The 21,010-nt window shown below is 39.2% G+C and overlaps 1 protein-coding gene and 1 long non-coding RNA gene across 2 annotated transcripts in view; both read left to right on the forward strand.

Moving 5' to 3' along the window:
* The window catches only part of LOC113568571, a 44,961-nt gene extending 33,422 nt beyond the window's left edge, over positions 1 to 11,539 (forward strand). Inside the window, exon 3 of the long non-coding RNA XR_004776732.1 lies at positions 11,296 to 11,539. This is a non-coding gene — a long non-coding RNA (uncharacterized LOC113568571). The remainder of the gene's footprint in view (positions 1 to 11,295) is intronic.
* Positions 11,540 to 15,378: 3,839 nt separating this feature from the next.
* LOC113569312 (monocyte chemotactic protein 1B-like) lies at positions 15,379 to 16,946 on the forward strand. The gene is made up of 3 exons (XM_035532171.1): positions 15,379 to 15,831; positions 16,167 to 16,281; positions 16,628 to 16,946. The coding sequence occupies exons 1-3, from the start codon at positions 15,768 to 15,770 to the stop codon at positions 16,755 to 16,757; spliced, it is 309 nt and encodes a 102-aa protein (XP_035388064.1). The 5' UTR covers positions 15,379 to 15,767; the 3' UTR covers positions 16,758 to 16,946.
* The last annotated feature ends 4,064 nt before the right edge of the window (positions 16,947 to 21,010 follow it).

Genomic DNA, 21,010 nt, shown 5'->3' on the forward strand with positions numbered 1-21,010 from the left:
ATTGTCTATATGACTACTCTGGAAAAATTGAGAGATTCTCAGTATCTCAGTTTTAAAAAACCTTACAGCAAATTGTTCATTCATGCTAAGTTTTTAATTAGCTACGTTGGTCCACTTAATTTAGGCAGAAATTTGCAAAGTAAATGTAAACTACAAAGTACATCCAGAAAGTGTCTCTGGACATATGGGGCTGAGCATTGTTCTGCACCAGGAGGAACCCAGGGTCCACTGCACCAGCATAAAATCTCACTGTAACTCTGAGGAGTTCATCCTTACGTAACAGCAGTCAGGTACCACTGGCTATTATGTGGAGGTGCGACCCTCCCCAGACCATGACTGACACAATGCCAAACCAGTCATGCTGGGTGATGTTACAGGCAGCATAACGTTCACCACGGTGTGTCCAGACTCTTTCACATCTATCACATGTGCTCAGTGTAAACCTTCTCTTATCTGTGAAGAGAACGAGGTGCCAGTGGTGGACCTGCTGATGCTGGTGGTCTTTGGTGAATGCCACACAACTGCACAGTGCTGGACTGTGAGCACAGGTCACTGGAGGACGTTAGGTCCCGATGCCACCGTCATGGAGTCAGTTTCTAACATTTTGGTCAGTTTCATCCAATAAAATCCAGTAGAGACTTTATCTAGAGGTCATTTTGTAAAGCTCTGGCAGACTTCCTCCTCACAAAAAGGAGGAGAGACTGGTCCTGTTGCTGAGGTATTGCTCTTCTATGACGCTGTCCTACTCTCCTTGTGTAATGGCCTGTGTCCTGGTATCTCCTCCTGGTATCTCCTCCATTCACTCTAACTATAAAAGTAAGAGAAACCATCTGAATATAATTCACTAAAGTAAGAGAACTTAATATAATTCCCTCTATAAACAGTTACACTTCTGTCTCCTCAGCACCTTTAAGAAGAGATTTTGAGAAAGGGAGCCAGTTCAGATGGTCATGTTATTTTTCAGTGTAAGTGAACACTCCAGTATATATATTAAAGAAAGGTGCTGTAGTGTTTAACCAGACTGTTTGAATGAATCAACTGACCGAGAGTATTTTTCAGTGTTTAAATAATGTTTACAGTTACTATCATGCATTTCATGTTAAACTTCCTAACCAGTCAAAATGTGCATAACTCTTCAGCAAAATACTGACATCATAAAGAGAAGCGAAGCACGAGTGTGGGAGAGTATCTTCGTTTATGCTAACAAAACCCGGAAAAGAAGGAATAAAGACAAGTGATAAGAACAAAGGGATGTAGCAGTCGCTCGTGTGTGTAGGGGCACTTCCCTCTGGCTGGGTGCTGCCTGAGCTGGAACAACTCCAACATACATCAGCTGTGATGAGCAAAGTTCCTTAAGCTATTGTCATAAAATTATTTGAAGAAGAAAAAAAAAAAGGAAAATATAAAAAATGGAAATATTCAATTTACATAAGTATTCACACCCTGCACTCAGTACTGGTTTAAAGCACTTTTGGCAGCAATGACAATTCAAGTCATTTTAGGAATCAAGTTGGGAATGACCTTTCTGTTGGAAGTTTCTACCACTCTTCTTGGCAGAATCTTTCAAGCTCTGCCAGGTTGGATGGTGGGCATCGGTGGCCAGCCATTTTCAGGTACCTCCAGAGAATATCTCTGGGATTCAGGTCTGGACTTGGGCTGGACCAATCTAGGACCATCACAGTTTTCTTGAAATCCATTCGTGTGTTGTATTGATAGTACAGCTCAACATTGTCTTGCTGAAATGTAAACCTTTCCCCAAACCGAAGATCTTGGACTCAAAAAGAGGAAAAATTTTCATTCAGGATCATCATCATCATCTCACTTTTCCTCATGAGGGTTGTGGCATTAGCAGGCTGAAAAGATCCGCCAAGTCTTTTCTATTCCCTGTGACAGATAACAACATTCCATTCTTTTCTGGGAGAGTCTGGACATGGAAGTGCAGATTTTCATCCCAGGTTGCTTCCCGTTCAGCTGCACAGTAGTCAAGTACTCAAATACTCAAGTACTCAAATTCTCAAGTCCAAATAACAGATGCCATCTCAAGAAAAATCTTTAGTACAATAAAACCTGAAATTAATTACAGTGAAAAATTCAAATAAATTCTGACATTTCCAGTTTTAAATTCTGAACTTTCTTGTTAAAATCATTTAGTATAATAATGTAAGATTTTTTTGCAGGATGCTGTGGGAGTAATGAAAATGAATTTTCTTCAGTGGTAAATGGATCCTTTAATGTATTGATATTTGAATTCCAGTTACTGTTTCTCATTATTTGACTCTTTTAATGAAAATACTAATCCTATAAAGATATAAAAACTCATATAAGATTAAATGTTTTATTGGATTATAATTTATGGTAAAAAACAAAGTTTTCTTTTTCAGTCTTCTTCAATCTACTATTAACTTTTATTAAAGAGAATAACTTAATGGTTTTATCAAACTGGGAGCACTCTGGGAGTTGTTGTTTTGATTGCTTCAGGTCTCATGGACGACAAGCATCGAGACTATTTTCTGTCCTGGCTCCAAGATGGTGGAATGAACTCCCGCTTGCTGTCTGGAAAGCAGAGTCCCTTGCAGTCTTCAAACGCAGACTGAAGACCCATCTATTTGCAGAATATTTAAAGGACAACTGACACTGCTCCCTTATTGACTGACTAATTTAGTACTTATTGTAGGGCACTGTTTATGTTTTTTAACAAACTCTAGCACTTATTGTTTATAGCACTTATCATTGTTTAAGATAGACCTTATGTATTTTGCAGTTCTAGGTATCAGCATTCATCCCTGTATTCTACAGGATTCTAGTTCATTGGTATGTTTAATTCTAACCTACTATACTGTACTTGGATATATTCTATGAGTGGCACTTTTGTAAGTCGCTCTGGATAAGAGCGTCTGCTAAATGCCGTAAATGTAAATGTAAATGATTGCGGCTTTATTTTGTGTGTCCAGAGCAGTAAAATGGCTGCTGGCATGGCTGTTTAATACAGAAAATGACCATATATTTCTATCTGAGCTGTCACTCACCCCTTAACATCTTAAAGCACAGAAACGACACCTTTGCACAGCATACACACTGTGTTACGCATATATATGCATATATACACATACACAGTTCCTATAACATATACAGAATCACCTGCCCTGTTCTTTAGATACAGTGGTACCTAAAAATATCCTGCAATTTCCTTCAGGAGCAATAAAATGTAATCCTATCTCATTTAATAAATCCTATCTCAATTAATCAATTGAGGCTGCATTTGACTAACCAAACATGTGGCGCCAAATCCATTTGGCAGGAATTCGACAAAATCTAATTATTAAATACCATAACAATCGTGTTGTAGTGTAAACACACTACTTTACACCATTACACATAGTGGTTGTGTGTGTGTGTGTGTGTGTGTGTGTGTGTGTGTGTGTGTGTGTGTGTGTGTGTGTGTGAGAGAGATACAAAGGGGTAGCTTTGTGTAAACACTGTGTGATTTCAACATAGTTTACCTACTAAATCCTTGGAAGTTTCTGACCTCATGTCTTTACTTCACTGAACGAGATTGTTTCTTTAATTTAGTCTTTCTGAATGACCCAATTCACTCAGCAGCCTGTGAATATGTTACCAAGAAGGGATTTTGAGTTGGGCTTTAGCCTGCAAACACCTTTGATACTCAATGAAAAGTCTAAACCTGGACAGAGTACCTTCTCAAACATGTCTATTTAAACCTCTGCTGGTGTATGCGTTATGTTGGTCATTGTTTGCTGAAGTCTGCTTAAACATTTGTATATCCATTGTTCAGTGTTGTGTAACCTGTGTATAGTAATATGTATTATGTCTGTCGCTAATGTCATTTGTGAGTGCAACCGTTATTGTTAGTGTTTTACGTTAATAAATGTTTCACTCTATCGAGGGAGTCTGTGTGTCCTGCTCCACGCCCATCGGCACTCGGGCCAGCAGCAATGTTACAAATTTCAAGAAATAAAATGAAAGATTAGTGAAACAAAGAGGAACTGAGGAAATCAGTAGGGGCCAATGAGGTTTATACAACTATTCAGTTTCCAGTATTCATACCCTGCATTTAGTACTGGTTTAAAACACCATTAGCAGCAATGACAATTCATGTCATCTTGGGAATGTTGTTGGTAATGACCTTTCTGTTGGAAGTTTCTCCAATTCCACTTGGCAGAATCATTCAAGCTTTGCCAGGTTGGATCAAGCTTTGCCAGGTGGGCATCGGTGGCCAGCCATTTTCAGGTACTTCCAGAGATTCTCTCTGGGATTCAGGTCTGGACTGGGGCTGGGACAATCCAGGACCATCACAGTTTGCCTGAGAGCAGCCTGAAAGATCGGCCAAGTCTTTTTTATTCCCTGTAACAGATACTGGCATTTCATTCTTTTCTGGTGGAGTTTGAATTTTCATCCCAGGCTGTTTCCTGTTGAGCGGTGCAGTATTCAAGTACTCAAATATTCAAATACTCAAGTCCAAATAACAGAGATGCCATCTCAAGAAAAATATTTTTAGTACATTCCAGTGTTAAATTCTGACATTTCTCTTTAAAATCATTTAGTGTAAAACATAATAATGTAAGATTTTTTTAAAAACACAGTGCACTATGGGAGTATGTATGATGAAAATAAATTTTGTTCAGTCTTTAGATGTATCATGTAACATAATTCCAGTTACTGGAATATTTTATTGGAATATAATTATATAATTATATAATATATAATATAATTGCAATATTTTATTGGAATATAATTTATGGTAAATGAAAAAAGAAAACTCTTTGTTTGTCTGTTTCAATCTAGTGCAGGGATCCTAAAAAAAGGGAAAGGAACCCTTTATTGTTTATTGTATATTTATTTTTAATATTGTAGACAAATTGGCATTAGTGTGTCCCAATCCTGTTTCTGAGTTACGTGTATTCATGTTAGTGGGAACCAACACTCAGATCGTTGCATAAAGAGGAAAACCTTACCTCAATGAGCACTTCCTTTATCCCATTGAGCTGGATTCTCGGAATATGTGTAATGTCTTGGTGGTAACGGATCACTTTATAAGGTATGTGCAGGCGTTTCCCACTAAGGATCAGAAAGTGGTGACGGTTGCCAGAACCCTGTGGGAAAAAAAATTCATTCATTATGATCTGCCAACTTGATTTCATTCTGATCAGGAAAGGGATTTTCAGAGTAAATTAATTCACAAGATGTTGAGCATGTTGGGCATGAAGAAGTCCCGAACATCACCATGTCATCCACAGGGTGAACCCCAGCCAAAAAGGTTTAATTGCACCCTGCTGCATGTACTGGGTACTTTGAATGTTCAGCAGAAGTCTGAATGGAGCCAACACCTGGTGAATGCTTCTAATTGCCCAGCCAATGAGGCTACTGGCTACTACCCGTATTCTCTTATTTGGACAAGAAGCGAGACTGGCCACTGGTGTTTGTTTTGGTGTCTCTACTGATGGTCCATCACCCGCATGATGTATAAAATATGTGTCAAGGATGAAATGGGAATTGGAAAAGGCCTATCACTGCTGTTGACTCTCAAGCATTACAGGAATTATACCTACAATACACAATACACAAGCAATATACCCACAATACACAATATACAAGCAATATACATACAATGCTGCATTCTTCAGTTTCAGAAAAAATATCTCATGACCTTTTTGCTCTTCTCTAAGAATGAACACCTACACTGTAAGTCCCACAGGACACAAATAAACACTATTGGCGATAATTATACTCTGGGCTCACATTCTATTAACCATATTCATATGATCATATGATGTTCCAACATAAACTGTCTGATTGACATCAGTAGACTCAACTGAGTGGTTTGTTAGTTGTGTTTAGTCTGTGGTTGGGTGAAGTGTCCTATTTATGTTGAGGTGGTGATGGCATAAATAAATAAATAAAGTTCATCTCTAAAACTGCAGGCAGTCACTGAGACACACAAAGTGGGTCTGGAAGTCCCTGTGTCACAGTGGAACCTGAATGTCACACCTCATGTTCATGTTCCTCCTCCTACCCACATCAGCACAGGTACTTTCATTACTGTCCACAAAAATAACAATCATTATATGATTGAATATCATTATAAAAATAAAGCCATGTTTGGCCAAGATCTCTTTCACTCACACACCCACCCACAGACACACACCCACTCACCCATACCAACAGAATGGGACTGGGACCACAGAAAGCTGAACACTGCTATTTCTTTATCTTTGTCCATATATTCTTAATCTTTCTCCATAACTGCAGTGCTGTGTCTGTCTCATGCCAACTCCAGACTAGTAGTTCCACACCAGAACACCAGATGCCTCAATTTCTTTTGGTATTTGGACTCATCATTGTTAGAGATGAGACCGACCAGAATGATGTCATCTGCAATTGTAATACGTTTAACAGAGTTATTGTTAGAGGTCCATTCATTTGTGTAATGGGATCAGAGTAAAGCGAGAACACACAGGCCTGTGGAGCACCGATACTGAGGCAGAGAGGGTCTGAAACACCCAGCCTTTCATACTGTTTCCTGTTGGACAGGAAGTTGTGAAACCAGTAGCAAACATTGAGCTGCCTCAGTGTGAGCAGAGCTAAAATCTCCAAACAGCACACAGGTGAAGGTGTGAAGGGCATTCAAGTGTTCTATGATATAGTGTATAGTGACTCATCTACTGTCAGTCAAGATTGTGATGTAATATCAGTCTCTCAAAGCACTTGATGACTACAGGTCTGTAGTCATTCAAGGAGGTCTATCGTCATTCAGTTGTTAGAGAACTGGTATAATGACAGAGATCTTGAAACATGCAGACACAGCACACTGTGTCAGGGACTGACAGAGGAGATCAGTGAGGATGGGGAAGATGTTCAGCACAGTGAAGAATTCAGCAGGAAAGAACATCCAGGCCGCTGATCTCTTACACTTCAGTCTCCTGAGAACTTCCTGTTCAGTGATGATGATGTGCTGGTATTTGTCTCATGATGGTTGAGAGCTGGCTAGCTGCTGGATGGAAATGTGCCTGAATATGTGATAAAAGAAACACACAAACAAAAACAAACAAAAGAAAAAAACAAATTAGTAACAGTGTGATTAAAAAACAAGTGCTTTTTAAGTTTAAACAGCATATGTTTGTTAAAAACCTGTATTCCCAGGTGAGAGAAAAAGTAGTCATAAATATCATAAATCATACAAGATGCAATATTATTAATCTTGATAAATGTCACTAATTGTGTAAAGGCTGTGATATAATATTAGTCTAGATTATTATGATGAATTACAAAAATGTTATGATGTATTTATTAAACTAGATAAATGTCATAAATCATAAAAAGTATGTGTGTAATTACCAGTGTTGATAATACACAACTATAAAACTCCTGTTTTAACTGATGTGGTCATTTATTAGGTACATGTAGAGTACTGATATTGTTAGTATAAAACAAAGAACATGAATTATATGATATCACATGAACTTCAAATCTTAAGTTGGGGGAAGAATTCCGTCAACTCCATGGCAATATCCCATCTGGTTTGTGGCAGTTTGATGGAAATGTGAGTTGGGAATTGTGTTCCGCAAACAGTAGAATCCTTATACCCCCTGTAGAAACCTCTGCATGACACAACATACCTAAACAGGTTCATCACGTTCATTTTCTCATGGGAACCTTCTTGGTTACCAGGGCAGGTGACATCATTGAATAATTACAGGAACATGATAATGATTTTTGTTGTTTTAGCTGCCTACATGGCATATCTATTTATTTTTGCATAATGGAATGATAGAATATAGCAAATTCTAAGTGGTTCATTTATTAAGTGTAATGATAATACTCTTCCTGCAGCATCTGGTTTAGTGTATTGAAACATGAGAAAAGCTGTAACTATGAACTGGCTCTAACTTTAACTGCCCATAGCTTTTCATACGTCATGCAAATTCTTATGAACTTTCACATGTGAGGTTGTAGGGAATGTTAATGTAACACTAGAGGGCGCTAAGATTCAAGTGTGCTTCCTCTGACTGTTGTGCCTGCAGACACGTCAGGGTGAAAGGTCAGCTGTAACTCATCGGCCTCTACGGGTGTTCATCAGTTCATCTTTGTTTCATTGATGTTTAGCTGGATTATGTTGTGTTAGTTTATGATCATGTGGGGTAATTTAACTCAAAAGTTCAAATGAATTAGAAACAGAGCAATTTATTTCATTAGATCTACTTAGAAGTATTTTTAGAACTACAGAAATTCCAGAAGAAAATACATAAAAATACACTGACAGCCTTTTAAATGGAAAATCTGTATTAACTCTAACCCTAACACTTCCATGCAACTACTAAATAACCCTAACCGTAACGCAATCCAATATGGAATAAAAGCAATTGCCCCCAATACAAACACTAGGGTGTTCTGAGCGTGCTCAATCTGCAGTGTGAGAGGACGTGCGTTCTCTGTGCATGTTTAGACTGGACAGGTTTAAGATCTGCCTGATGCTGAAAATGAAGCCACATACAGTGTTTCTGAATACAAGAATTGAAGCTTATTCAAATCATATTGAACTGTAGCTACTAGTGCTTTCAAAAGATTAAAAGACAATAGACTACTAAAGAGTGTCACCATGTTAATATGTGTGTTAGTAGCTTCCTGTTCAATGGGAAGTTGTGGATCCAGTAGGAAGAGGAACAAACAGGAAGGGGAACCCTGAGATCACTTTATACATTAGAACATATGGGATGATTGGATTAAACACACAGCTCCAAATCTCCAAACAACACACAGGTGAAGATGTGAAGGGCATCCAGGTGTTGTAGGTTGTAGTGTATATATTGAGGTAGCATCTATAGACATATTAACTCTGTATGTGAATGTCTGAGGGTCTTAGAGGCTGTCAGTCAGGATTATGAGGTGGTGTAATATCAGTCTCTCAAATCACTTGATGATTACAGGTCTGTAGTCATTCGTGTCTGTAGTCAAGGAGATATTCAGTTGTTTGGGAACTGGTATGATGACAGAAGTCTTGAAACAAGCAGACACAACACACTTTGTCAGGGACTGATAGAGGAAATCAAAGGTTCAAAGGTTCAAAAGGCTTTTATTGTCATTTCAGCTATACACAAGTACACAGCAAAAACGTAACAATGTTCTTCCCGGACCATGGTGCAATATAAAACAAAACAAGTGCAATAGACAACACTCTACACAAGTGCAAACAATACAATACAGTGCAATAATGTCATACAACATACAACATATCAGTGAAGATGGGGAAAGATGTTCAGCACAGTGACAGAGATCAGCAGGAGAGAGACCATCCAGGCTGCTGATCTCTTACTCCTCAGTCTCCCGAGAACCTTGAGAACCTAAACTAGACACATTTTCTTATAGGCTGAAGCCAAGACCTCAGGCCTAGCACATGTATTGCTTTGGTTTTAAAGACCCCAATGCACCATTTCATATGGTATGCAAAAAAGGAAAACAGTGATCCCAGGTCTCAGATGGTTTGTAAAAACAATTAAACTATAACTAATGAGGTTTGTATGTAAAAGGAAATGCAACGTACACAATGCAAAAGCCCCTTAAACAATGTCCCACAACAGAATTTCTTTGTTAAAAAACTGTATTGCTGTAATTATTAAACTATGTAATTATTGTAATTACATAATTAATGTAATTATCAAACTAGATGAATGTCAATCATAAAAAGTATGTTTGTAATAACCAGGTAGATAATTCACAATCACTATCAAATTCATTCACGTTTGACCTGATTTACTAAATTATTAGATACAACCTGTAAACTGCTAATATTGTCAATATAAAACAAAATGGCACATTATGAAAGATCACACGAGCATGAAATATTAACTGAGGAGCGGAAGTTAGTCAGCTTCATGGGATCAGCTAGTTTCTAGTTTACACAGAAGGACCCTGATACCCCCTGAATGGCACAGCATACCTGAGAAGGTGCACCAAGTTCACGTCCTCACGTTCACTTCCTCACGGGGACCTTCTTGGTTACCAAGGCAGGTGACAACAACAAATAATTACAGGAACACGATAGCGAGTTTTGCTGTTTTAGCTGCCTACACAATGTATCAATGTCATTGCGTAAAGGCGTGATAGCAAGATGTGCATTTCTGTATCTTGCGGCAAATTCTAAGTGGTCTGTAAATAGCTGAGATCGTGTAACCACACAGAAGTGATGTAAGTGTAAAGAGAACAGGATGCATCTCACAGCAGCAAGACTGACTCAGAGAGAAACAAGTTTTAATTTAGAACCACTGGGGATTTCAGACAGACAGACACAACAGTTCCCGCTCTGTGAATAAATACAGAGGTGCAGGTCATTCCTCACACACTGAACTGCTCTCACTCACTCAGCTCCTCTGTCCTATAGTACAGGGCCCACTCTGACCTCACAGTCTCTCAGTGTGTGTGTGTAATCAGCCATTTTGCTCTGCTGTTTGTGCTGCTGCTCTGTTCTCTCCAGCTGGTCTCTAGTGGTGAGTCTCCATCTCTCTGTTATATGATGCATTTCTTACACATTTGGCAAACATTCTTGTCAACAGTCACTTAAAATTTCCAGGTAGGCAAATGTAGTGTATGGAGTCTTTCCCAAGGATTCTTATTTGTGTAGTTTGGAGCACTTGGCCAGACATGGAATGAACCCCAATTCCCCACAGGGGAGGCGGTGCTGTTCCCCACTACAGTATATTTACAATGTGAGCCAAATTGAACTGAGACGTACTAGACCTAATGACAGTCTCTTAAAAGCAGTACAATCTCTCATTGCTGTACTGAGTGATTTTGTCTGGAACTGTTTGCTGATGTCTTCCAGGTCCTGATCTTAACCCTGCAGACTGCTGTTCTAAACTGATTCAGGTGAACTTGCCCCTCAAGCACATCGTGTCCTACAACAGGACCAGAAATGATTGCTCCATCAAATCTGTGGTGTGAGTATCACCTGCTCTAAGAGGCAGCACACGCCTACTACAGCCCTTCATATATGTAACACAGTCCACACACTGCATCTATGAACCATTTCTGGAATCAGGTTTGGACTTCCTGCTGAAACGCTGCAGTGAAGGTGCTGTAGCAACAACATTAAGAGCTGATTTTACACACTCACATTAAGCTCAGTGCGAGAATCTTCCACAGGGATTTATCACTGATAGTGTCATTTACATCAGGAATGTTTCCTGTGATTTTCCCACACAGGTACATTTTTGCCATCTTGGGTCATTTAGTCCCGGCCTTCTGTATTAACAGAACATTGCTGTACCTTTGTCTCTGCTCCAGCTTTAAGATGATTAGTGGAAAGATGATCTGTGTGGATCCTGCCTCTGACTGGGTCAATCACCACATGAAAACAGTGGACCAGAGAACAAAAGGACCTGCTACTGCAAAACAAACAACCTCCAAAAACTGAAGTTGACCAGCTAAAGGCTGTGAAATACATGAGATTATACGTCAGTACACAAGTAAATATAACTGTGTACCATGAAGAACTATGTTAAATATTGGTAACATTCTGTAATTGGTGTTCTGGTGTTTCTATCCTTGAAAAGCTGTCTAGAGAAATTTTAGTCAGGATTTTTGCCTGCTTATAGACTGAGGCTGCGCTAATTTAAGATAATTAATCATATATGTTTAAATACAGAATCTGGAAAAAGTACCAGTTTTACTACTGCTCGATCTCAGTGCAGCTCTTGGTACTATAGACCAAAACGTTCTTATAGACAGACTTGAGAAGAGGGTTGTACTCTCAGGAACAGTCCTGAAATGGTTCAGTTCATACGTACAAGTACTCAGATCTCTTCACACGTCTGATTGTAGCTGGGGGTCCACCGCCATCTCATGGTCTGCTCATAGACTGGGCTCAGCCTCCAAAAAGTGTATTCACTGCATATGACTGGAATTTGAGTCAAACCTTTGACATTTGAACATAAACTGACGTTCAATGTTTAAAGGCAAGACGAGGCTAATTTATTTGTACAGGCCTTTACATACACAGCCATTCAAAGTGCTTCACACAGACATAAAAAATAAAGCTTAAGATATAAAGTGTTGCGATAAAGATAAATACAGAATAAATGAAGAATTAAGACATATAAATGTGCACAGTAGTGTGTAACAGTGCACTGTTACAGGATCTGAGGGAAAAGTGTTTACCCGAGATGAAAGCCTCACCAAATAAAGGATGTTTTTAGTTTAGATTTAAAGCCACTGGATCCATTTATAAACAGCATCATAGCTACACGCTGCTTCTGCATGCTTAGTATGTCTCTTAGGCAGGATTAACCGACTACATCTGATCTGAAGGTTCTGCTTGGCTCATAGCACTGCAGTGTATCACATAGATACACTCGTCCTACTCCATTACAGGATGATTAGACCAGTAATAATGCCTTAAAGGTCAACTCTGTAGTATACCAATAGCCAGTGTAAGAACTTAGAAATGAGCGTCATGTGTTCACTTCTTTTGCCCGTAGTCAGAAGTCTGGCAGCGGCATTTTGATTGCCTGTCTGATTGTCTTTTTGGGGAGTTCCATTAGGAGGCTGCAATTATATTGTGAAGGCCCAAGTGCAGCAAGACAAGGAACAGGACTCGCAGATGTCTCTCGACGAAGACAGAGATTTATTAAGCATTAACAATGGCACTCACATACAACAAGGTAGTGACATAAATGATACATAAACACGAGCATTAAACACACAACTTATACAGGCAACTGTAAATGTAAACACTAGCACTAATATCAACACAAACAATGACTGACAATAAGTTACAAAACACAAGGGTTTGTATACCTAAATAAATGGAACAAATAAAGTGCAGGTGTGCAGGGGGTGTGATTACAAACAAGGGGCAGTCCTGACGAAAACAGTGAACAATGACGCCTCCACATGCACGTGGTGGGACGTGCTGTTACATATACAAGAACAAGCTAGATTTTATCTGTCACCAGTGTGGGAAACCCTAACATATTGCTTACTATTGCAGGGTTATTTTGGCAGGACAGGAGCAAGGCCAAGCAGTGAGTGTTAATGAGGCTGACCAGTCTTTAAACGCCTAGAACCTGTGGTAACTAGGGCAACCATGGGTTGTCAGCAAAGCATTTATACAACAGCAACTCAAAAATGTAATGACAGCACTTGTGGGCCCTAGTAATGAAGCAGATGTGGTGGTGAATGGAACTGTGTGTCAGGCCCTCATTGATTCAGGATATCACTTCACAGCAATCACTGATATGTTTTTGAAGAAACAACCCTAACTTTGTTTAATGAGCCACCACCAATGGGCCCATAGAAGGAACAGCAGGCACCATATTACAGTGTGCTGAACATTTACCTCCAACTCCTCAACTCTATGTTTAACAGTGCCCCCTTACATTTACATCATTTAGCTGACACTTTTATCCAAAGCCACTTAAAATTATGACTGAGTACAAGGCTAAGGGTCTTGCTCAGGGGTCCCAACAGTGGCAACTTGAACCAGCCAGTTATAAGCCAAATAGCTTAACCACTGAGCTATGACTGCCCCAAGCCCCAGCAGTTGTTCCAGAAATAGAATACAGGGCAACTCATTGGCACCATTTACAGTTTATATTTAGCTGACACTGACTGAATACAACTTGAGCAATTGAGGGCTAAGGGCATTACTCAGGGGCCCAACAGTGGCAAGTTGGCATTTGTGGGACTTGATTTGGCAACCTTTTGATTACTAGTGAAGTGCTTTAACCACTGAGCTTCCACTGTGCCATGACATTTGTGCTTATGGCATATGGTACTCAAGGGATCAAGGGATACATTTAAAAAATGCTTTGGTGAAGGAACTGTGTCACATTGGAGGGGTGCAGAAAGTCCCTAAGAACTCCATATCACCTGCAAGAGAATGGTACAACTGAAAGGCTCAACTGAAGCGTGATGAACGTTAGGCACCCCAAATTAAGTTAAGTTATCTATAGATAAAAAATGGTAATATTTACAAAAATGGTAATTTATAAACAAACAAACAAAAAGTTCAGGAATTTGATAAGAACACTGATTATTACATCAATCAATCAAAGTTTATTTATATAACGCATTTTACAACAGATGTTGTGACAAAGCAGCTTTACAAATATCCAAGTCCAAGCCCCCAGTGAACAAGCCAAGGATGACAGTGGCAAGGAAAAACTTCCTAGAGCATGAGGAAGAAACCTGGAGAGGAACCAGGACTCAAAGGCAGCCCTCCTCTTCTGGCCAACAGTCACCACAATAGTAATAATTTTAAGAGAAAAAGCTACATAAAGCTACCAAATTTAGTTCATGTGATGCAGAGGGAGATTTCCTCAAACCCCGGTTCAGTGTTAAATGTGATTCTAAGTAGTGTCTCTGTTTAGACTGGGAGTCTCTTCCTCTTCTGACAACAAATTCTTGCCAACTCTTGTTTTAATGGAACGTGTGCACAGACGTCCTGCTGATGACCTCACCAGAGAGACATGTGAACAAGAGAAATTAAACTACTGCTACATAATGCTGATGATTCATCATAATAATGATGATTATGATGACAGACATGAGTGTGATGAGGTAGAATGCCTGTAAACAAGAGATATTTTCTCCAACTGAGATTGGCTTCTGATAATAGCATCTTGTGGTAGTGATACTTTCATTGTTTTACTCATGTGTAACCCATAGAGGATGATTAGAAGAGGACAAGACTAAGAGGAAAATATATCAGAAAAATGCAATAAATAATCAAATAGGCTTTTGATAATAGCATCTTAATAGCACTGACTATTTTAATTACACCGCACATTACAACTATACATCAAAAATTGAAATCAATATTTGATTGTCTATTTGTTTAGTGAGGCATTTTAGTAAATATCTCTCATCTTAGGTAAATGTGTTGATCTGGGTGTTAATGGGCATTAGGATTTATGGAAAACTGGGATGTTATGATGCTGTCACTGCATCTCTATTTTGTCATTAATCTTTGTTGGCTGAGAGCGGCAGCATGCTGATGTTCCAGGGAGCCTCCATGTCAGTGTTTCCTTCTGGCTCTGTCCTTTTAGCCATATGGCTATAGCTAGACCTGCCAGAGTCATTCTATACACCTATTTGACACACTTTAGTATTTGACCATGCCAAATAATCTTATCATACACTCACACACTTACACTCATCAAACCCAGACTAGGACTGTTAGGAACCAGGAAGGCTGGACTTCTATTGCTCACCCTTATTTATTGACTATTTTGGTTTTTTGTTGCACATTTTGTGCTTGTTATGATGTCTGGGGTTGACCAGAGGATGTTGGCCCCCTTGGAGTCTTTGTTCCTCTCGAGGTTTCTTGCTCATGTTCTAGGGCGGTTCTCCTTGCCACTGTCTCCTTCGGCTTGTTCACTTGGGGCTTGGACACAGACATCTGCAAATCTGCTTTGCTCTTATGTAAATGAATTAGAATTTGCATGACAATTTAAAAGGTTTAAAAGAAGAATGCAGGAAAAGAACATTCTTTCAGTGAACTCAAAATTGGGTTTACAAGCTCACAGCCCATTGCGAAAAAATGAGGACGTGAGAGTTGATGTAAAGAAAAGAGGAAGGAATCAGCAGAATCAGGCTTTCTGGAGTAAGGAGATACTTGGAAAATCAGTGGATGCTAATTTGGAGAACAGCCCTCTCTGTCCCTATATAACAGGGTGCAGAACACTGATTCTACACACACACTACACTTTCTACAGCCGTGACTGTCTGTGTGTGAAATCAGAGATTCTGCTAAAATGAGGAACCTGTCTGCTCTGCTGTTTGTGCTGCTGCTCTGTTCTCTCCAGCTGGTCTCTAGTGGTGAGTCTCCATCTCTCTGTTATATGATGCATTTCTTACACATTTGGCAGACATTCTCGTCAACAGTGACTTAAAATTTCCAGGTAGGCAAATGTAGTGTATGGAGTCTTTCCCAAGGATTCTTATTTGTGTAGTTTGGAGCACTTGGCCAGACATGGAATGAACCCCAATTCCCCACAGGGGAGGCGGTGCTGTTCCCCACTACAGTATATTTACAATGTGAGCCAAATTGAACTGAGACATACTAGACTTAATGAGAGTCTTCTAAAAGTGGTACAATCTCTCATTATTGTACTAAGTGACTTTGTCTGGAACTGTTTGCTGATGTCTTCCAGGTCCTGTTCTTAACCCTGCAGACTGCTGTTATAAACCGACTCAAAATAAGGTGCCCCTCAAACGCATCGTGTCCTACAACTGGACCAGAAGCGATTGCTCCATCAAAGCTGTGGTGTGAGTATCACCTGCTCTGAGAGGCAGCACACGCCTACTACAGCCCTTCATATATGTAACACAGTCCACACACTGCATCTATGAACCATTTCTGGAATCACGTTTGGACTTCCTGCTGAAACACTGCAGTGAAGGTGCTGTAGCAACAACATTAAGAGCTGATTTTACACACTCACACTAAGCCCAGTGGGAGAATCTTCCACAGGTATTTATCACTGATAGTGTCATTTACATCAGGAATGTTTACTGTGATTTTGCCACACAGGTAGATTTTCACCATCTTGGGTCATTAAGTCCTGGCCTGCTGTATTAACAGAACATTGCTGTACCTTTGTCTCTGTTCCAGCTTTAAGATGATTAGTGGAAAGGAGATATGTGTGGATCCTGCCTCTGACTGGGTCAATGACCACATGAAAGCAGTGGACCAGAGAACAGTATCTACTACTGGAAACCCAACATCTACACCTGCTACTTGAAATACAACATCCTCCAAACATTGAAGATGACCAGCTAAAGGCTATGAAATGTCTAAGATTTTATATCACATACACACTGTATATAAGTACATATAACCGTCTACCATGAGGGACTATTTATCTTAAATATTGGTAAAATATTGGTAAAAGTCTTTTTTTTTATAATAAAGTCAGTTTTTCAAAAATGCATTACTTTTTACAATTTGTTTTATTGAGCTGCATATACAAAAACTACAGAAAATATATAGAAAAAAGGAAAAGGTCATTTAAAAGAGGTTCAAGATAAAGATGAATTCCTATGGTAATTGAACGAATCATAGCCTTTCCTGGTATATTGGGAAACCTTAATTTTAACCCTAATCCTAATTCTAATCCTAAATCAAATATTTGAATGCAGTAGTTTGCTGCCAGATGCTGACAAATATCTCTGAATCATCTCGGACCTCACACTGCATCAAACAGAAACTTAAAATGAATCTGCTATACTTTTAGGGTGTTTTTCCTAACTCACTCAAAACTGCATCTGTGAAGCCTCAATTATAAAAGAAAAATCTGGTAGCAGCTTTGTTAAGAAATTATAAGGTTTTCTATCTTCAAAGAGCTGTCTAGACAAATATCATTCAAAATCAAATATCAGATTTTGAACTATCCATAGACTGAGACTGCGCTAATTAAAGTAATTAATCACATTTGTTTAAATACAGACTTTAGGAAGGTATCACTTTTACTACTGCTCTATTTCAGTGCAGCGTTTGATAAACCATAGACCATAACCTTCTTTATAAATTGGATGTATCTTATAGAATTGTGAAGGGGGTTGGACTCTCAGAAACAGTCCTAAAATGGTGCAATTAATATGTAAAGGGATGACTCTGGCACGAATTATGATTTATCCCTCTCCCCAGACAACTATGGTCCCCTCCACTCTGTTTGTATGTGCCTTAAGCACATAATTAACTGGATTGGCCATAAAATTCTGCAGGTGGATAAAAATAAAACAGAGATCATTAAATTTGGGAACAGCAATAAGAGCCACAGACTAGCTGCCATTTTGGCATTATACCCTATAATGTATAAGTGCTAGCTTATAACCTTGGTGCACTAATGGAATCTGATCTCAGTTTTAACAGCCAAATCAAGATTAATAACCTTAAGAACATCAACAAGATCAGAGATTTCTTGACTAAATCAGACCTTGAGAACCTCATCTATGCTTTTATCTCTAGCAGGTTAATTACTGTAATGGCTTCCTCATAGTACTCCCAGAAAAGAGAATCAAACAGCTACAGTTGATTCAAATAAGAGTGTCACGGTATGGCCCCCCCCCGAGTCACGTGGTACGGCCTGCCACATGCAACGGGGTTCACCTTATTTGTAACCACGCCCTCTGTAATTGCACGCACCTGCACTGGGTTTAATGTCTTGTGTTTTTTGTCTATTTAAATCTCTGCTAGTGTGTGTACTGTTTTGGTCTTTGTTAGTCTGCTGCTGTACATGCATATGTACTCATCGTTTAATGTTAGTATTGTCTGTGTTTCGTTAAGTATGAGTCACGTCTTTCATTAATGTTGTGTATGAGTGCCATCGTTGTTGTTCGTGTCTTTTGTTAATAAATGTGTCACTTCATCGAGGGAGTCTGTGCGTCCTGCTCCACGCCCATCGGCACTCGGGCCGGCAGACACGTTACAAAGAGCAAGAAAAGAGAACACATCACCCCGATTCACCCCAACTCACCCCAAGAGAAAAGAACACATCATCCCAATTCACCCCAAAAAAAGAGAACACATCACCCCAATTCTCAAGTCCTTACACCAACTAACAGTATACAACAGAATTGACTTTAGCTATTGTGCTGTTTATAAATTGATCCTGTGGTTTTAAATATAAAAAAAACATGCTTAATTCTCCAGTCGTTTGGCTCAGATTAAACACTGTTCCCTCAAATTCTGTAGTATTGCACATTTAACTTTTAAATGCTATTGTGTAATTTTATCTTTTCTTTCTTAATTCTTTCTTTCTTTTCTCAACACTTTATTTTTAATTCAAGTTTATGTACTTTATATCTTAATAAGCTTTGTTATTTTTCTGTCTGTGTGAAGCACTTTGAACTGCTGTGTATGAAAAAGCCTATTCAAATAAACTTGCCTTGCCTTTAAACACTGAATGTCAGATTATGATCAAATGTCAAAGACTGAAATTCCAGTCATATTCAGTGAATACACTGTTTGGAGGCTGAACCCAGTCTACGAGCAGACTGTGATATGGCTGTGGACCCCCAGCTACAATCAGATGTGTGAACAGGTCTGAGAAGCTGAATGTGTTAGAGATGTGAACTGCATGGAATAAGGAAGTATAACAGTGTTCCACTTGATGCGGTCTCAGTTCCTGTGTGTGTGAGGGAGATCTTGACCAAGCATGCCTTTACTGTAATAATGATATTCTTACCCAGTTGCTATTTTCGTGGACAGTAATGAAAGTACTTGTACTGATGTGGGTAGGAGGAGGAACATGAACATGAGATGTGACATTTAGATTCTACTTTTACACAGGGACTTCCAGACCCACTGTGTGCGTCTCAGTGGCCATCTATGATTTTAGAGATGAACATTATTTCACCACCACATAAAGCGGGTACTTCACACAACCACTAACTAAATACAACTGACACAACACTCACTTTTGGCTACAGATGTAAATCAAAGTTGATCCATCATGTACGCATGGAACATCATATTAAATTAATAAAAAGAATGTTTGTAGGCAGAAAGGTTTAAGCACTGAATTAGAAATATTGATAACATAAAACCTAAGTGGTAAAAGCCTGGAGTTGAGGAGGTTCTTCACTGTGTCGCGGACCGCTCCCAGTCCCACTGGTCACGTGGTATGGCCCGCTGTGTGATGTGGGAGTTTGTTTGTGACCACACCCATGTTAGCACACCGGCACCAGCTTCTGTGTCTAATGTCTGCATGTATTTAAACCATTGCAGGAGAGTGCAGAGTTGTCGGTCTTTGTTCATGTTCATGTTGGACTACGTGTTCATGTCACGGTAGTATCGTATGTTATGTTTGTAACCTGTTGTCCGTGTTCACCTACCTGGTATTGTGTGAGTGCCGATATGTTGGTCCTTCATGTGTGTATAATAAATATGTATTATATGTCTGTCTATGTCACGCTTGTGTGTCCCACTCCTCACCCTGCAGAACTCGGGCCGTTACACACTGGAAATAATAGTGTCACACTTCAACCTGTGTGATATTGTATTTTAATTTGCGTAATATTTTAAAAATGTATGATTTGAATATAATGTAGGCGTTTTCAACAACTGTTATGTAAAAAAGGAGGGGCGATTATCACACACAGAAAACTATTTAAAAGTTTGGGCTCTTTGTGATTTCTTCAGTCATTCTCTTGGGGAAGCCTCAGACCTAAACCTGCAATAAAGAAAAGTACCAGCTCTTCTCTTCAACTAATTCTCTGGTTTGTGTCTTCATTCTTTTTGTCTGTGTGTGTGGCTTAGAAATTATAGTACTGGCAAATCCAAGAATTTGTCCACCACAATATGATCATACAATAGAATTAATAGACTGTGGACCCAGTCTTGATCACTTACAGTTTGTTGTGTCCTGTGGGACTTTAACAGTGCAGTTGTTCAATCTTACAGAAGCACAAAACTTCATGAGCTGCTCATTGTTCTCGTCAGCTGAACATCAGAAAACTTATTTGTTTTTTCAAAACCACAACTGATTTTACTTGTTTGTAGATATCAAATGTTATTATTTACACAAGTGAGTTATAAACAAATAAACCTACTTTGAGGAATCAGAACGATTTTGAAGACCTAAATTAAGCCTTGAAATGACAACAATACCTGCAGTGTTTGATGTCTGCCAATGAAATAGTTCATAAATCTGCAGTGCAAGTGTGTACAGATTTACTGTGTTTCAAAATCACGTTGGTCAGACCCTCTTTTCAACATATTGGTCAGACACTACTTTCAACAATGGATTTATAATAAGAACCCAGAGGAGGGTTCAGATGTGACAAGCTCCTCTAAACCACCCTAACAGAGAAACTATGTAAGGAATTGTTAATACAAGTAAACGGAGAAAAAGAAGTCTATTCTTTCTGTTCACTGTGAGTGTGTGTGTGTGTGTGTGTGTGTGTGCGTGTGTGTGCTGAGGTGTAATTGTCTGGTCCTCTGCAGTTTGATAGACACCATGAGGAATCTTTGTAACGCGGTGGCCCGAGTGCC

Source organism: Electrophorus electricus, chromosome 12 (genome assembly GCF_013358815.1).
Source record: "Electrophorus electricus isolate fEleEle1 chromosome 12, fEleEle1.pri, whole genome shotgun sequence".
Taxonomy (NCBI): Eukaryota; Metazoa; Chordata; class Actinopteri; order Gymnotiformes; family Gymnotidae; genus Electrophorus; species Electrophorus electricus.